General features: G+C 48.9%; 2 protein-coding genes across 2 annotated transcripts in view; one reads left to right on the top strand and one right to left on the bottom strand.

The window, feature by feature from the left end:
* Nucleotides 1-1,041: 1,041 nt before the first annotated feature.
* Nucleotides 1,042-7,250, bottom strand: TUBG1 (tubulin gamma 1). Its single transcript, XM_009190681.2, has 11 exons — nt 6,802-7,250; nt 6,367-6,479; nt 5,997-6,164; nt 4,129-4,197; nt 3,767-3,846; nt 3,203-3,329; nt 2,548-2,634; nt 2,283-2,432; nt 1,869-2,021; nt 1,624-1,785; nt 1,042-1,436 (listed from the first exon to the last, which is right to left on the bottom strand). Exons 1-11 carry the CDS (start codon nt 6,848-6,850, stop codon nt 1,239-1,241), a joined length of 1,356 nt encoding a protein of 451 aa, XP_009188945.1. The 5' UTR covers nt 6,851-7,250; the 3' UTR covers nt 1,042-1,238.
* RETREG3 (reticulophagy regulator family member 3) overlaps nt 7,175-15,392 on the top strand; it is a 29,631-nt gene continuing 21,413 nt past the window's right edge. The window contains exon 1 of the mRNA XM_003913084.4: nt 7,175-7,509. Coding sequence (XP_003913133.1) covers nt 7,271-7,509 — 239 coding nt within the window. The 5' untranslated portion in view covers nt 7,175-7,270. The remainder of the gene's footprint in view (nt 7,510-15,392) is intronic.

The following is a 15,392-nucleotide window of genomic DNA, read 5'->3' as shown; positions in this document are numbered from 1 at the left end:
AACTACTACACCCGGCCTTATTAGCGTATTTTAAAAATTAGTATCTACCACTTCATAGGGTTGTTGTGAGGATTCAACAAAATAATGTACTTCTCACAGCATATGTGTGCATGTTAGCTGTCACTACGATATATCTTTATGGTGTATAAGAGCCTAATGGGGTCCTGACAATCTACTATGCTCTCAGGATAAAATCTGCTTTGCCCTTTTTATCCTGAAGATTTAGGTGGTGTGTGCCTGTGATCCCAGCTACTTAGGAGGCTGAGACAGGAAGGATCGCCTGAGCCAGGGAGGTCGAGGATGCAGTGAGCCGTGATTATGCCACTGTATTCCAGCCTGGGTGACAGAGTGACAGCAAGACCCTGTCTCAAAAAAAAAAAAAAACAAAAAAAAAACACCCAATCCTGGAGACTTAGGCCCCTATGTATTTACTACCTCCCTGTAATCTTCCACCAGTAGAAGGCACCGGCCATTTAAATTACTGGCGACCACTTGAGAAGAGAATTATGGTGCCTTAGCTATGGAACCACTTATGATCCTGCTTACAGTCTAGGCTTTAGTATGGTCTGTTGACTTGACGTTGCTAGACTCCAACTGCCTGAAACGAGCGGCTCTCCTGGACTGCTTGCTAGAAACTTAGAGGTATTAGGTTGGACTCCATTGCTTGTTCATGGCCTAGTGGCAGGGGTGGTGGCCTTGAGCCTCAGGTTGTGGTTAAAAAGACACTCTGAGGTGGAAACATGAAGCTGGTGGAATATTCACCTGATACGGTGAGGGTGGGAGGGAACGGGGACCCAGAAAGGGTCAGACAGAGAACAAAGTAATATCTGTGGGCCTTTTTACCCTGGAAAGGAATTTCAGGTGGGTCAAACCCCACCAGTGTTCTCCAAAACTAGGCAGAAGAAAAACCTAGGGGAAGCTGTTGGTTCAGAATTGAAGATGCTGGAAGTGGGCGAGGACCCTGTCAGTGATGGAGAAAGAACAGGCATCCCCCAACCCCCGGCATCTCCAGAACCCAAAGGCTTTAAAGGGACCAGTGACTTGATTTATATCCAGTGCTTTATTAAAGATAAATAGTCTTATAAGAGGAGAAGTAAATGTGTTCACAGGCCAACAGAGAGTGCATGTTTATGAGAAAGAGATACGTGAGGTCCCTGATCTGTGCTCTGAAGGAGTAGTCAGTCAGGCAGGGCCTGGGCCAACCAGTAAGGCAGATAAGGGTCCCTGTCCTGGGGGACTCACTGCTCCTGGGTGCCCCAGGAGATGTAGTCTGGCCGTGTGGCCGCATGGTACTCATCGATGAGCTGCTGCACAATCTCCCTGGATGTGTCCATCTCATCAAAGTTGTCCTTGAACATGTCCTCCTTGCGGAACTGCTCCAGGAAGGCCTCCCGCTTCCGCAGCTTGTCATACTGGCGACAGGTTCTCTCGAAGAGCTTGGGGTGTGCAGAAAACAGGGGTTACAAAGAACTTAAAAGAATACTATGGCCCAGAAAGCCGGGGAACCAAGGCTGGGCCATGCCCACAGCAAAAAAGCTAGAAGCAGGGCCAGCAGATGCAGAGACATGAGGTATAGTCAGGAAACTGATTCAGGGAAAAAAAGATGCAAACTGTGAGACTCACCGAGGAGATGCTGGTGTGGTTGGCCATCATGAGCCCACTGACCCGGTGGGCCGAGGGCAGGTAGGGAGACTTCCTCGACAGGGCCACTTGGATGCTGGCGGGGCCCCACGGGATGAAGTTGGCCAACTTCCGTTCCCGAATCCTCTGCAGGCTCTTGTGGACCTGGGGTGGGCACACGAGCAGTGGAGGTGGCCTCTCCTCTACCCCTGCGGGTCCAGGGTGCGGGATGAAGGGGCCTCCCCTACCTGGGTGGGGTCCACCTCTCCCTGGATGATGTTGAGGATGGCGATGTAGCAGTGGTTGGTCTGGCGGTCTCGGCCTGTGGACACCATCACGTTCTTAGGCTGCAGCAGCCGCCTCATCACATCCAGGACCGTGGTCTTCCTCACGCTGGCCACCTGATGGGACAGTGAGACAGGAACCCGGCCAGCGCTCAGGGCAGAGTCTCCCTTTGGCTCCTCCTTGGCAGAAACCAAAGGCAGAGGGAGGGTAGAGAGCAAGTCAGCAAGAAAGTCGCCTGCTCTGTGCTAGTCCCTGAGCACAGTGCCTCGGGGCCCGCAAAGGGCAGCTCCTGGGGCAGTGGGGAAGACAGAAAGGCTAGGGCAGGGCCTGCTGGGCCCAGGGCCGGCCTGGCCTGGGACACTGAAGGCTGCTCTTACTGACTGGTCCGTAGTGAGCGGGGTGTAGCCGGTCATGAGGAAGTGGAGCCGTGGGGTGGGAATGAGCGAGGCGATGAGGCCGATGAGGTCATTGTTCATGTAGCCGGGGTAGCGCAGGGTGGTGGTGCTGGCCGACATGATGGTGGACACCTGGGGACAGGGGTGCCATGTCGTGGGCCTCGGCCACAATGGGACCTCCCTTCCCCAGATGACCGTAAAACAAGGAGGGCCTCTAGTCCAAAGGAGTCTGGGAATGGGAGCCCACCAGCTGGTTGATCTGGGAGAAGGATGGGTTCTGGATGTGCAGGCGGTCTGTGGCAATCCGGTTCAGGGCTGTGTTGTCTAGCACCACCTGTGGGGACAGAAGAGGGTCACACATCAATGGAGATAGGAAAAACAGGAGCTCTGCCTGACCCTAGGCTCTGAAGCTTAATTTCCTTTGAGTTTTATGGCCAGAAAGATCCACTGAAAAGGGATTTGCACTGACCTAGGGCAAAAGAGGGCTCAAAATGGATTTTTAAATTTTTCTTTTCATCTTATTTAAACGTTCTTTTTTTTTCTTTTTTCTTTTTGAGACAGCGTTTCACTTTGTCACCCAGGCTGGAGTGCAGTCAGTGGCACGATCTCTGTTCAGTGCAGCCTCTGCCTCTGAGGTTCAAGTGATCCTTCTGCATGTACCACCACTCCCGACTAATTTTTGTATTTTTAGTAGAGATGGAGTTTCACCATGTTGCCCAGGCTGGTCTTGAACTCCTAGACTCAAGTGATCCAACTACCCTGGCCTCCCAAAGTGCTGGGATTATAGCCATGAGCCACTGCACCTGGCTAAAATGGATTTTTTTAAATACATGAAAATGATTTAATAGACTTGAGTGGGTATGGGGTGTTGGGAGTTGGGAGAGGTAGAATCCAGGACTCACCACACAATCTGCGTTCTGCGTCAGCCTCTTGAGTGTGAGGAGTGAATTGTAAGGCTGAACCACCACATCGCTCATCTCGTCCTGGTTGGGAAACACTGAGTATGTCTGCACCAGCTTCTTAGGATACCTGGTGGCGGTTGGGGAAAGGATCAGGGCAACAGACTGAAGGCGTTGTGAACATGGTGCTCCCTAACAACTGTCCAGAAGCAGCTAAATCTTGATGGCGAAACTGGGGTGGGGTCAGATCAGTAGAGAAGAGAGCCTTGACTTTTGGAAGTCTGTAACCCTACAGGGGGAAAGGCAGAGACATCTTAGACTCTGGGCTTCCAAATCCACACCTGGCCACACTCCCTCGACTTTCATCCAGGGCTCAGGTTCCAGGCTCCAGTTCCCGCTACTGGGAGTGTGATGGGGTTCTCAGTCATTGTAACTTCATTTTCCTCTCTATAGGAGGGAATAGAACTCTTTCCTGTTCCAGCAAATATGGAGTTATATCTGCTGGGTCCACTAGTCATTTAGGAAGCCAAGTTGGAAACCTTTCCTAATCCCCAGACACAAACTTACCTGTCATTCAGCCGTTCTAAGAGGTAGGAGCCCAGTCCAGAGCCTGTCCCCCCAGCAATGGAGTGACACAGCACAAAGCCCTGCATGGGGAAGCGGCAGTCAGTATCCAGGTATCTAGTGGCAAGATGTCAAACTAGACCCATCTCATAATTTTTCAGGACTCTCATTTTCCCGAGCCCTTGCTTCCCCTCCAGTCCCTCACTTATATAGCTTAGGTGACTGCCTTGTTTCCAGCAAGGCCTGATAGCTTCTGTCCAGCGCAAAGGGTACATGAGTGGGTCTCGTTCCTAACAGGTCGCTTCTAGAGGGTGCTGCTAAGCCTTGCCTATGTCGGCTCCTACCAGCATTACTGGGACACTTACCTCTAGACTATCACTACCATCTGCCTCCCGGTCTATGATGTCAAAAATGTCCTCGTGGATCTTTTCTCCCTGTACAGACATAGGGGAGGGTCAGAGTGGGACAGAACCACGGGAGGACTCCGACCTCAGAAAAGCCACCCTCAATTCTCCTTATAGCACCTAGGAGTCCTTTTATGGAGTACAGCTGCCTGCTTTTTATCTACATTGAGAGGCGGTACGGTGCAGTGGTTACAAGAAAGCCCTCTACACCCAGACTACCTGGGTTCATACATTAGCTCTATTTTTTTTTTTTTTTTTTGAGACGGAGTCTCTCTCTGTCTCCCAGACTGGAGTGCAGTGACCTGATCTTGGCTCACAGCAACCTCCACCTCCCAGGTTCAAGTGATTCTCCTGCCTCAGTCTCCCCAGGAGCTGGGATTACAGACACGTGCCACCATGCCCAGCTATTTTCTGTATTTTTAGTAGAATCAGAGTTTCACTATGTTGGCTAGGCTGGTCTTGAACTCCTAACCTCAGGTGATCTGCCCGCCTTGGCCTCCCAAAGTGCTAGGATTACAGGCATGAACCACTGTGCCCGGCCCATTAACTCTACTTCTATGTAGCTCTGGGCAGCTTATTTAATTGCTCTATGCCTCAGTTTCCTCATCTGTACAATGAAGGTAATAATACAGGTCCATATACCCTTATCTAACAGTGTTGGGGCCAGTTATATTTTGGAATTCAAAATATTTCAGATTTTAGAAAGTTATTACGGTATACATAATATATATCTAATAAAATTCCAGTGGGAGTCAGAAGCACGTTAATCACACATATTAGTATTTCTGTAATAAAAGGCATCAGTAATGACAATAAGTTGGATAGAAAGTATGGGGCCGGTGCGGTGGCTGAGGCCTGTAATCTCAGCACTTTGGGAGGCCGAGGCAGGCGGATCACGAGGTCAGGAGATCAAGACCATCCTGGCTAACACGGTGAAACCCCGTCTCTACTAAAAATACAAAAATTAGCCAGGCATGATGGCAAGCGCCTGTAATCCCAGTTACTCGAGACGCTGAGGCAGGAGAATCGCTTGAACCCCGGTGGCAGAGGTTGCAGTGAGCCAAGATCATGCCACTGCACTCCAGCCTGGGCAACAGAGTGAGACTCCGTCTCAAAAAATAATAATAGGCCGGGCGCGGTGGCTCAAGCCTGTAATCCCAGCACTTTGGGAGGCCGAGACGGGCGGATCACGAGGTCAGGAGATCGAGACCATCCTGGCTAACACGGTGAAACCCCGTCTCTACTAAAAAATACAAAAAACTAGCCGGGCGCGGTGGCGGGCGCCTGTAGTCCCAACTACTCGGGAGGCTGAGGCAGGAGAATGGCGTGAACCCGGGAGGCGGAGCTTGCAGTGAGCTGAGATCCGGCCAGTGCACCCCAGCCTGGGCGGCAGGGGGAGACAGAGAAAAACTCCGTCTCAAAAAAAAAAAAAAAAAAAAAAAAAAAAAAAAAATAATAATAAATAAAAAAGAAACCGCCTGTCTTCATTGAGATTTGTTTTTGCTGCTGAACTAGTTATGAAATGTCCTTTGGTTTCATGGCTTTCTGGATCCTGGAAAGGCACATAAGGGACTGTGGACCTGTAGTACTTACTTCTAGGGTTGTTGGGAGATTTAGAAAAATTAATATATGTAAAGCACTTAGAATGGCCTGGCACACTGCATTAGCTAGCATAGGCGCTTGACAATATTACATGGTCCACTCCCTGCAGCCACGTCTCTCCCTCCAGCATTCATACATCCCTGATCTGGTTTCCTCTCTCCCTGGGACGTCATATGGCCTGTCCCTACCCAGGGAGTTGTGGGCCCTGTCAGGGAATAGGAAACGACCTGGGAGAATCCACTGGCCCAGTTGTTGCCAGCTCCTCCTCCATGCTCCGACAGGTAGATGTTCTCTGGGTTGTAGAGCTTGGCATAGGGGGAGTTGAGGATGGAGTGGATCACCCGGGGCTCCAGGTCCAGCAGCACGGCCCGGGGGATGTAGTGCTCATCGTCTGCCTGTCAAGGGGAGTCCAGGAGGGGGCCCAATCAGCTAGGGTGGCCCAAGTCCTAAGTCCTCCCAACTCTGGCTCCCTCCAGCCCTCCCTCCTCAAGCCAGCCGCCTGGCCCCACTGCCCAGCAGGGTTCCCAGTACCAGGCCACTCCCTTCCCTTCTGGCCCCTCGGGCCATTGCCGCCCTTGGCCAAGTCGCTGGGGGCACCTGGTAGAAAAAGACGTCCTTGCGGTCAGTGCCTTCGGTGGCGAACTCCTCCACGATGCCCTCGGGGCTGATACCATGCTCAGCGCACAGCTGTTTCCAGAACTCGAACCCAACTGGGGGGGAAGGGGCAGGCAGGGGAGAAAGAAGATATCTAGTTCCGGGCAGGTTCCAGTCAGGAGCGGGGGGACTGGGCGCCTGCGTCCAGGAATAAGAAGTCAAGCCGTAGGACTCTCCCGTGTCTGAGGAAAGGACTGTACGCCAGGGACAGGGCAGGGGAGGGCCCCTCGGGGCTGGGCAAGTGGACACTGGGTCAGGGATGTCTCGCCTTTCAGAGAACTACGATTCTGGCAAGGACAGATGGAGTCCAGGATCCTACAGCGAGATCACATTGACCCTAAGGAACCTGGCTAGCTGAGGGGCCGGAGTTTCGCTCACTCTGATTGCCGCACTGGCCCAACTGTAGGGTGATGATTTCCCTCGGCATCGCTCCTCAGGCACCGGCGTTGCAGCCGCTCCCGCCCGCAACGCCGCCGCACGCCAGCCCGCTCGCCACAAGACGCAGGCGCGAAACAACAAGCTCCACCCACGAACTTCATCCGCTCCAATGAGAACCGAGTTCTGGCAATGAATGGCATGTCTTTAAGCCCTGGCCTTCATTCATGCAGATTGCGCGTGCGCGGCTCCAGATCCGGCTCTGAGCCGACAGATCAGGTTCCGCGCCTCAACGCTGGCGGGGTACTTTGACTCGGCGTCCTCCCTCCCCTGTGGGTAGACGCCCGCTTGGGCCTGCGCGCAAGCGCGCTGTGGTGCGAAGCGGCCTCCCACGCCGAATCGCGCATCTGCGCAGTTGCTGTTATTGTGACTGTCGGGCCACGGCCCCGGATGTTGTGGCTGCCGGGGGGAGATGGCGGAGGCCGAAGGGGTGGCGGCGACCCCAGGCCCGGCTTCGGGGTCGACTTTCAGGAGCCGCCGAGATGTGTCAGGCTCCTGGGAGCGGGACCAGCAGGTTGAGGCGGCGCAGCGGGCCCTGGTCGAGGTGCTGGGGCCTTACGAGCCTCTACTGAGTCGGGTGCAGGCAGCCCTGGTGTGGGAGCGGCCAGCCAGGAGCGCCCTGTGGTGCCTGGGGCTGAACGCGGCTTTCTGGTGAGAGAACTGGACCCTTGGAAACCCTCCGAGTCCCGAATTCGTCGGTTCCTCTAGGGCTGTACTCGCCTGCCCTGTTTTCTTCGCTGCACTGGCTCCTTCCTGTACCTGCCTAATTTTGCCTCACCTCTTTCCACTCCATCCTGCCTGCAGGCTTGGGCACCCCAGTTCTTCCCAGGGCCGTCCACCCGTCTTCTCTGCCTTACCGGTGCCCGTACCTCCGCCGTGCACATCTGGCGGGAGCTTCTGGTAACATCTTGAGCCGCTCAAGAGTGAGCTAGGGCGCCTCTTTTGAGCCCGGGAAAGCTGCGTCCCTTTAAAGCCATCGCTTCCTTTCTCTTGTCTGCTCAAGTGCAAGTTCTAGATTGTTTCCAGAGGTTTTAGTAGTTATTGTTGGAGTATAGGCGTGAAGTCTTGCAAAGGTATCCATAGGTGTGATTTTAAAACAAGCTTGAGCGAGTCGCATGAATTAGCATGTTGTATATCTAGGAAGGAAGTTTATGAAGTCTGAGCGTCAGTGTGAGCCCCCAAAGCTGAAAATTGAAAGAAAAGTACAAGCTTTTAAAGAACAGTTAGGAAATGACGGAGATTTCACCCGTTTCAAAGCCACCTGTGATTGTAACTCCTCCCTGTTCCAAGGAATTAGAGAGGCATCCTTAGCCATTGTTTATAGGCAAAGAAATTGAGGATGTCCAATAGTGTGTGTGTGTTCCCGAGCTGGAAAAGTGGCACTATAAATACGCTTTATGTGTGTGTGTCATGCTCTGTGAAAATGGAACTGCTACTTCTCTCAGTTGTCATCACCTAAAGCGGACCTAGGACTTCATAGGAGCTAGCAACCATAGTTTTGGATTTATTCGTAATGGAAGAGGTTCCAAGGGAACTGACTTCTAGGGGGCCTTCTGCAGCTGAATGGATTAAGACTGTTCTGGATAAGCCTGAAACAAAATATGTGTGTTTTTTAAATGTGTTTTTGCTAAAAATAGCTTCCCCTTAAAATTGGTTTTAAAATCAAAACATTATCCTTTATCTGAAAGATTTTCAGTGAGCTGAAGCAGAACAAATAATTCCAAGTTCATTAACCTGAAGACAGTGTTCAGCTATTAAGCTAATCCTCTCCCAGTTTGAAAGAGACCCAGTTAAATGTGTCACAGTAGTCTCTGGCATTTGTGGCTTCCAGAGCCATTAGCATACTCGATGAACTTTTCCTACTACTTCATTTATTCTTGGTAGTGCTTTTTCCCTTTTTTTTTTTTTGAGACAAGGTCTTGCTCTATCACCCAGGCTGGGGTGCAATGGTATGATCTCGGCTCATTGCAACTTCCACATCTGGGCTCAAGCAATCCTCCCACCTCAGCCTCCACAGTAGCTGGGCAGAGGTGCACATCACCATGCTTGGCTAATTTTTAAAATTTTTTGTAGAGACAGGGTCTCACTATATTGTGCAGGCTGGTCTCGAACTCCTAGGCTCTGGTAATCCTCCCGCCTTGGCCTCCCAAAGTGCTGGGATTATAGGCATACACCACCGTGCCCAGCCAAGTGCTTCTTCCTTGACCCCTAGGTACTGATTCCCATTGCCCTCTGTAGAAATCTTCACTATAGCACCTCACTGAAGAGTGTTTCATCCAGTCAAAACATTTCCCACAGTGGTTTCGGTCTCTCTAGCAAGAAGGCTGGGCCTCATTAAACCAATTTGTATCAAAGTATGACTGCCTGATGAAAAAAGACACTTTATCAGGGTTTACTTATTTTTGTTTTGAGAAAGTTTCGCTCTTGTTGCCCAGGCTGGAGTGCAATGGCATGATCTCAGCTCACTGCAACCTCCCCCTCCCGGGTTCAAGCGATTCTCCTGCCTCAGCGTCCTGAGCAGCTGGGATTACAGGCATGCACCACCAATGCCTGGCTAATTTTTGTATTTTTTTTGTAGAGACAGAGTTTTGCCAGGTTGCCCAGGCTCATCTCAAACTCCTGAGTTCAAAGCAATCCGCCTGCCTCAGCCTCCCAATGTGCTGGGATTACAGGTGTGAGCCACTGCACTGTACCGGGCCTTAAATGGATTTTTAAACCAAAGATTTATTAATGCAAATGAATTGGTAGCATGTATGCTGTTCTTTTTGAGGAGGATCCCTTTTTTTTTTTTTTTTTTGAGACAGAGTCTCCCTCTGTCGCCAAGGCTGAAGTGTAGTGGCGCCATCTGTGCTCACTGCAAGCTCCGCCTCCCAGGTTCACGCCATTCTCCTGACTCAGCCTCCCGAGTAACTGGGATTACAGGCACGTGCCACCACACCCGGCTAATTTTGTGTTTGTTTTTTTTTTTTGAGATGGAGTCTTGCTCTGTCGCCCAGGCTGGAGTGCAGTGGCCGGATCTCAGCTCACTGCAAGCTCCGCCTCCCGGGTTTATGCCATTCTCCTGCCTCAGCCTCCCGAGTAGCTGGGACTACAGGCGCCTGCCACCTCACCTGGCTAGTTTTTTGTATTTTTTTAGTAGAGACCGGGTTTCACCATCCTAGCCAGGATGGTCTCGATCTCCTGACCTCGTGATCTGCCTGTCTCAGCCTCCCAAAGTGAATTTTTTGTATTTTTTAGTAGAGATGGGGTTTCACCGTGTTAGCCAGGATGGTCTCGATCTCCTGACCTCGTGATCCGCAAGGAGGGGACCTTTCATCTGCCCCTTGTCCAAGAGAGGTTTCTGAAGCAGAATGTGAGGTTGAGGTCTGCACATAAGGAGCTGCTGTGACTGGGATATATCTAGATGTTACAGCTAGCTTTAATTTGCGGGCCTCTACCAGTGTTCACTTAAGCTTATGAATATGCTATGTTTAGAGGCTCACTTCATACTCCTTTTGTACTCTGGGTCTCTTAAAGCATTGCTGTGATTGGTTTTTTATCTTTGGCATTTCCTAGTAGCTTGTCTGCTGTGTATCCAGAACACAGTTACTCTTGTTACAGTCCCATCACATTTCAAGAAGGTGTGGGAGAGAGACAACAAAGTGAGGATATGACTTTTTTTTTTTTTTTTTTTTTTTAAGACGGAGTCTTGCTCTGTCGCCCAGGCTGGAGTGCAGTGGCATGATCTTGGCTCACTGCAAGCTCCAGTTCCCAGATTCACACCATTCTACTGCCTCAGCCTCCCAAGTAGCTGAGACTACAGGGGCCCACCACCATACCCGGCTAATTTTTTGTATTTTTTAGTAGAGACTGGGTTTCACTGTGTTAGCCAGAATAGTCTCGATCTCCTGACCGCCGCGCCCAGCCTTTTTTTTTTTTTTTTTTTTTGAGATGGAGTCTCCTCTGTCGCCCAGGCTGGAATGCAATGGCGTGATCTTGGCTCACTGCAATTTCCGCCTCCTAGATTCAAGCGATTCTCCCACCCTAGCCTGCCGAGTAGCTGGGATTATAGGCACCCACCATCATGCCTAGCTAATTTTTGTATTTTTGTAGAGACGGAGTTTCACCATGTTGGCCAGGCTGGTCTTGAACTCCTGACCTCAGGTGATCCACCCACCTCGGTCTCCCAAAGTGCTGGGATTACAGGCATGAGCCACTGTTTCTGGCCGAGGATGTGACTCTTGAGACTAAAAGAACAGTTGGGTATGCCATTTCTGGAGAGGACTCCTACCTATGAAAGGTACAGATACTGTTAAGTCCCCAGAAACTTGAATAGTCTGGCATTGGAGTTCACAAAATTGTTTGGGGAAATGAGCTTCCTTGGTAGGTAATTAGAGATTTAAAATGAAATTTGGGCTTCACATTCTAGTAGTATCATATTGAGTATGAGGGCTGACATTTCACTTAGGAATGTCGAAGAGTGTTCAGTTAACAAACATTTTAAATGTTTAAGAAAGGGAGGAGGAGCCGGGCGCGGTGGCTCAAGCCTGTAATCCCAGCACTTTGGGAGGCTGAGACGGGCGGATCACGAGGTCAGGAGATGGAGACCATCCTGGCTAACATGGTGAAACCCCGTCTCTACTAAAAAATACAAAAAACTAGCCGGGCGAGGTGGCAGGCGCCTGTAGTCCCAGCTACTCGGGAGGCTGAGGCAGGAGAATGGCGTGAACCCGGGAGGCGGAGCTTGCAGTGAGCTGAGATCCGGCCACTGTACTCCAGCCCGGGCAACAGAGCGAGACTCCGTCTCAAAAAAAAAAAAAAAAAGAAAGGGAGGAGGATCATTAGCTCAAGTCAGAAAAATCAAATCTGAAATATTTAGTTTCTCTTTTATTATTTGTATTGAATAATGGGATAAAAATGGCATATCATTAACTGAGATTTTTGTGCATTTTGAGGTATTAGAAGATTGGATAGGAGTACAAAAAAAAATCAGAATTCAGGTAGGTAGCTCTTAATTTTCAGTGTTTTGTATACTCAGTCATATTTTGCTGTACCTGTGAATATGCCTTCTTACATCTTAAAAAAAAAAAAGATGGAGATAGATGTAGATACTTTGTCACTATAGTATTCCAAGGTTTTCACACTTTTTTTTTTCAGGTACCAGAGAATTTATGGTGGCCATATCAGAGATCTTCCAGCCTAGAGTACTTCTGGTCACTGATCTGTTATTATCTCTAGGATAATAATAGAAATGTCAGGCCGTTCCTTCCAATTGCTTGTGTTTTCATTAGCCTCAACCTCATCTGTGAATGAGTGATTTGGGGGAAGAATATGAGAGTCAGCAAGCATGTATCCTGACAGGATCAGAAAAGAACAGGTTTAGGTAACTTTTTGGTTTGACTCGTACTCTGAGATCAGAGGAGGGTAAATGAACCCTGGAAATATGTGAACTCCAAGCTCCCTCTCCCACCTAACATGAAGACATAGTTCAAGGAGGCCTACATAACTGCTGAGCTCTTTCCCAGTTGTTTTTTTTTGTTTTTGTTTTTGTTTTGCTGGGGAAGGGGGGGTTGTGGGGGGGACAGGGTCTCGCTCTGTTGCCCAGGCTGGAGTGCAGTGGCACAATCATAGCTCGCTGTAGCCTCTACCTCCTGGGCTCCAGCAGTCCTCCTGCCTCAGTCTTCCAAGTAGCTGGGACTAGAGGCACATGCCACTGGGCCCAGCCTATTTAATAAACTTTGTAGAGACACAATCTCAATATGTTGCCCAGGCTGGTCTCAAAGTGCTCAGCTCTAACAGCCCTCCCAGCTTGGCCTCCTAAAGTGCTAGGATTATAGGCATGACCCACTGCACCTTGACTGCTTTGTGGTTTTTAACAATCTGTGAATCTACATAGTCTTTGAATTAGGGATATTGTTTTAGAGCAATCCACAAGCTGAGTCCCAAGTAGAGATATCTTGTTGGGATCTGCTTTTTGCAGTCACTAGTCTCAGTTAACCATACTCTATTTCTAGGAGGTTATTATAGAATTTGTTATTTCACAAATGAAATGTAAAAATTGTCTCCTTTCCCCCCCCCCAAAAAAATTTTAAAAATGACCCAAAGAAGTGATTAAGGATATACAGCAATTCTGAGTTAGAAGGTTAGGATTTGAGTAAAAAATAATAGAAACAAGAAATGGAAGATGGGGGGCCCATTTAAGTAGAGATATTTGTTCTGTTAAAAAAAAAAAATCTACACATCAGATTTCTAATGAAATCTGTTGAGCAAATGTTCCTGATGATAGTCTTTGCAGGGTTCTTGTCTTCGTGAGCCAAGAAGACTCCCAAGGATGCCTTGGTTTACTTCGCCTCTCTTTGCCTTTAGTTTTTATCTGCCCTAATTGTAAGGTTGAGTGCTTTCTCTCCACTATTAGCAGCTAGCTGGTTTCATTTCTGTTTTTTTTTTTGCAAGCAACAACTGTCACTGCATGATATAGGTTGGGTTAATTTTTCCTTTGAATTTACTGGTGACTTGGGCTCATTAACCAGGCAGTCACAAGTGCTATACAGTAACAGGCTCTCTGTCCCTGTAGAATGGGATGCTTTGTTTTGAAGTGCCCTTGAGACAAGCTTAATCTGTAATAACAAAGGAACCTAGAAGTCGTGTCTTTGAAAATAGACATGTGGTCATTATTTATGATTATAGCAAACTTTAATTTACTGGTACTAATAGTGAGGCTCCATGGTATACTTAACCACAAAAGTTTCTGTTTGGTTCTGGAATTTCTCACGATGTTTCTGGACACCAATTGCTATTCCAGGGATATTTTATTATTATTTTTATTATTACTATTATTTTTGAGACAGAGTCTCGCTCTGTTGCCCAGGCTGGAGTGCAGTGGCGCAATCTCGGCTCACTGCAAGCTCCGCCTCCCAGGTTCACGCCATTCTCCTGCCTCAGCCTCCCCAGCAGCTGGGACTACAGGTGCCTACCACCATGCCCAGCTAATTTTTTGTTTATTTATTTATTTATTTGCATTTTTAGTAGAGACAGGGTTTCACTGTGTTAGCCAGGATGGTCTTGATCTCCTGACCTCGTGATCAGCCTGCCTTGGCCTCCCAAAGTGCTGGGATTACAGGCGTGAGCCACCGTGCCTGGCCTATTCATTTAATTGGATTTTAGTCCCTGACAAAGTGGAGGGACAGTTCACAAAAGGGGGAAAAACAAATCAATGGATATATAAAATTTCACTCTCACAAATAATAAAATAATTCAAATATATGTAAATGGCAATTATTTACTAATTTCTATCTTAAGTTTTTTTTTTGGTGGGGGACAGGATCTCACTGTTGCCCAGGCTAGAGAGCAGTGGTGTGATCATTGCTCACTGCAACCTCAACCTCCTGGGCTCAAGCCATCTTCCCACCTCAGCCTCTCAGGTAGTGGGGACTACAGGTGTGTGTCACCACACCTGGCTAATTGTTTTGTATTTTTCATAGAGACAGGGTTTCACCATGTTGCCCAGGCTGGTCTTGAACTGGGCTCCAGCAGTTTACCCACCTTGGCCTCCCAAAGTGCTGGGATTACAGGTATGAGCCGCCACACCTGGCTTTAAGTATTTTTAATGATCATATTTAATTCTGGGGAAAATATGGAAAAATTATGGCTGATAGGAACATAAATTGGACAGCCTTTTTTTTTTTTTTTTTTTTTTTTTTGAGACGGAGTCTTGCTCTGTCCCCCAGGCTGGAGTGCAGTGGTGCGATCTTGGCTCACTGTAAGCTCCACCTCCCAGGTTCACGCCATTCTCCTGCCTCAGCCTCCTGAGTAGCTGGGACTACAGAAACCTGCCCAGCTAACTTTTTTTTGTGTTTTTAGTAGAGACGGGGTTTCACCGTGTTAACCAGGATGGTCTCGATCTCCTGACCTTGTGATCTGTCCGTCTTGGCCTCCCAAAGTGCTGGGATTACAGGCGTGAGCCACCGTGCCAGGCCCCTGGACAGCCCTTCTAGCAGGTAGTTTGGTAACATATTTTAAGCCACTGAAGAAGCTTTTCCAGGGCTGGGGGAAATGGAGAAGGAATACTAATGGGTATGGGTTTCTTTTGGAGTGATGAAAATGTTCTAAAATTACATAATGCTATTAGTTGTACAGCGCTGTGATTTTTTTTTTTCATCTCTGCTGCTGGCAGATGAATTGAAAGGGAATTTTATCGTATACAAACCATTATCTCAATAAAGCTATTTTCTTACCTTTTTTTTTTTTGAAACGGAGTCTCACTCCGTGGCCCAGACTGGAGTGCAGTGGTGTGATCTCGGCTCACTGTAACCTCTGCTTCTGAGATTCAAGCAGTTCTCCTGCCTCAGCCTCCTGAATAGCTGGGACTACTGGTGTGCACCACCATGCCTGGCTAATTTTTGTATTTTTAGTAGAGACAGAGTTTCACCATATTGGCCAGGGTGGTCTTGAACTTCTGACCTCAAGTGACCCACCTGCCTCATCCTCCCAGAGTGCTGGGATTATAGATGTGAGCTACCATGCCGGACCAATAAAGCTATTTGTTTTTTTTTTTT

The sequence above is a fragment of the Papio anubis genome, chromosome 17 (genome assembly GCF_008728515.1).
Source record: "Papio anubis isolate 15944 chromosome 17, Panubis1.0, whole genome shotgun sequence".
Taxonomy (NCBI): domain Eukaryota; kingdom Metazoa; phylum Chordata; class Mammalia; order Primates; family Cercopithecidae; genus Papio; species Papio anubis.
Note: the sequence above shows the minus strand (reverse complement) of the source record. Positions and strands in the feature narration are given on the sequence as shown.

Bases quoted from the DNA above. Each gene is read 5' to 3' on its own strand.
- TUBG1 (XM_009190681.2), bottom strand. From the start codon at position 6,850: ATGCCGAGGGAAATCATCACCCTACAGTTGGGCCAGTGCGGCAATCAG. The intron at 6,165-6,366 runs GTGCCCCCAGCG...TCCCCTTGACAG, and splicing joins AGGACGTCTTTTTCTACCAG to GCAGACGATGAGCACTACAT. The intron at 3,847-4,128 runs GTAAGTGTCCCA...TTCCCCATGCAG, and splicing joins ATGGTAGTGATAGTCTAGAG to GGCTTTGTGCTGTGTCACTC.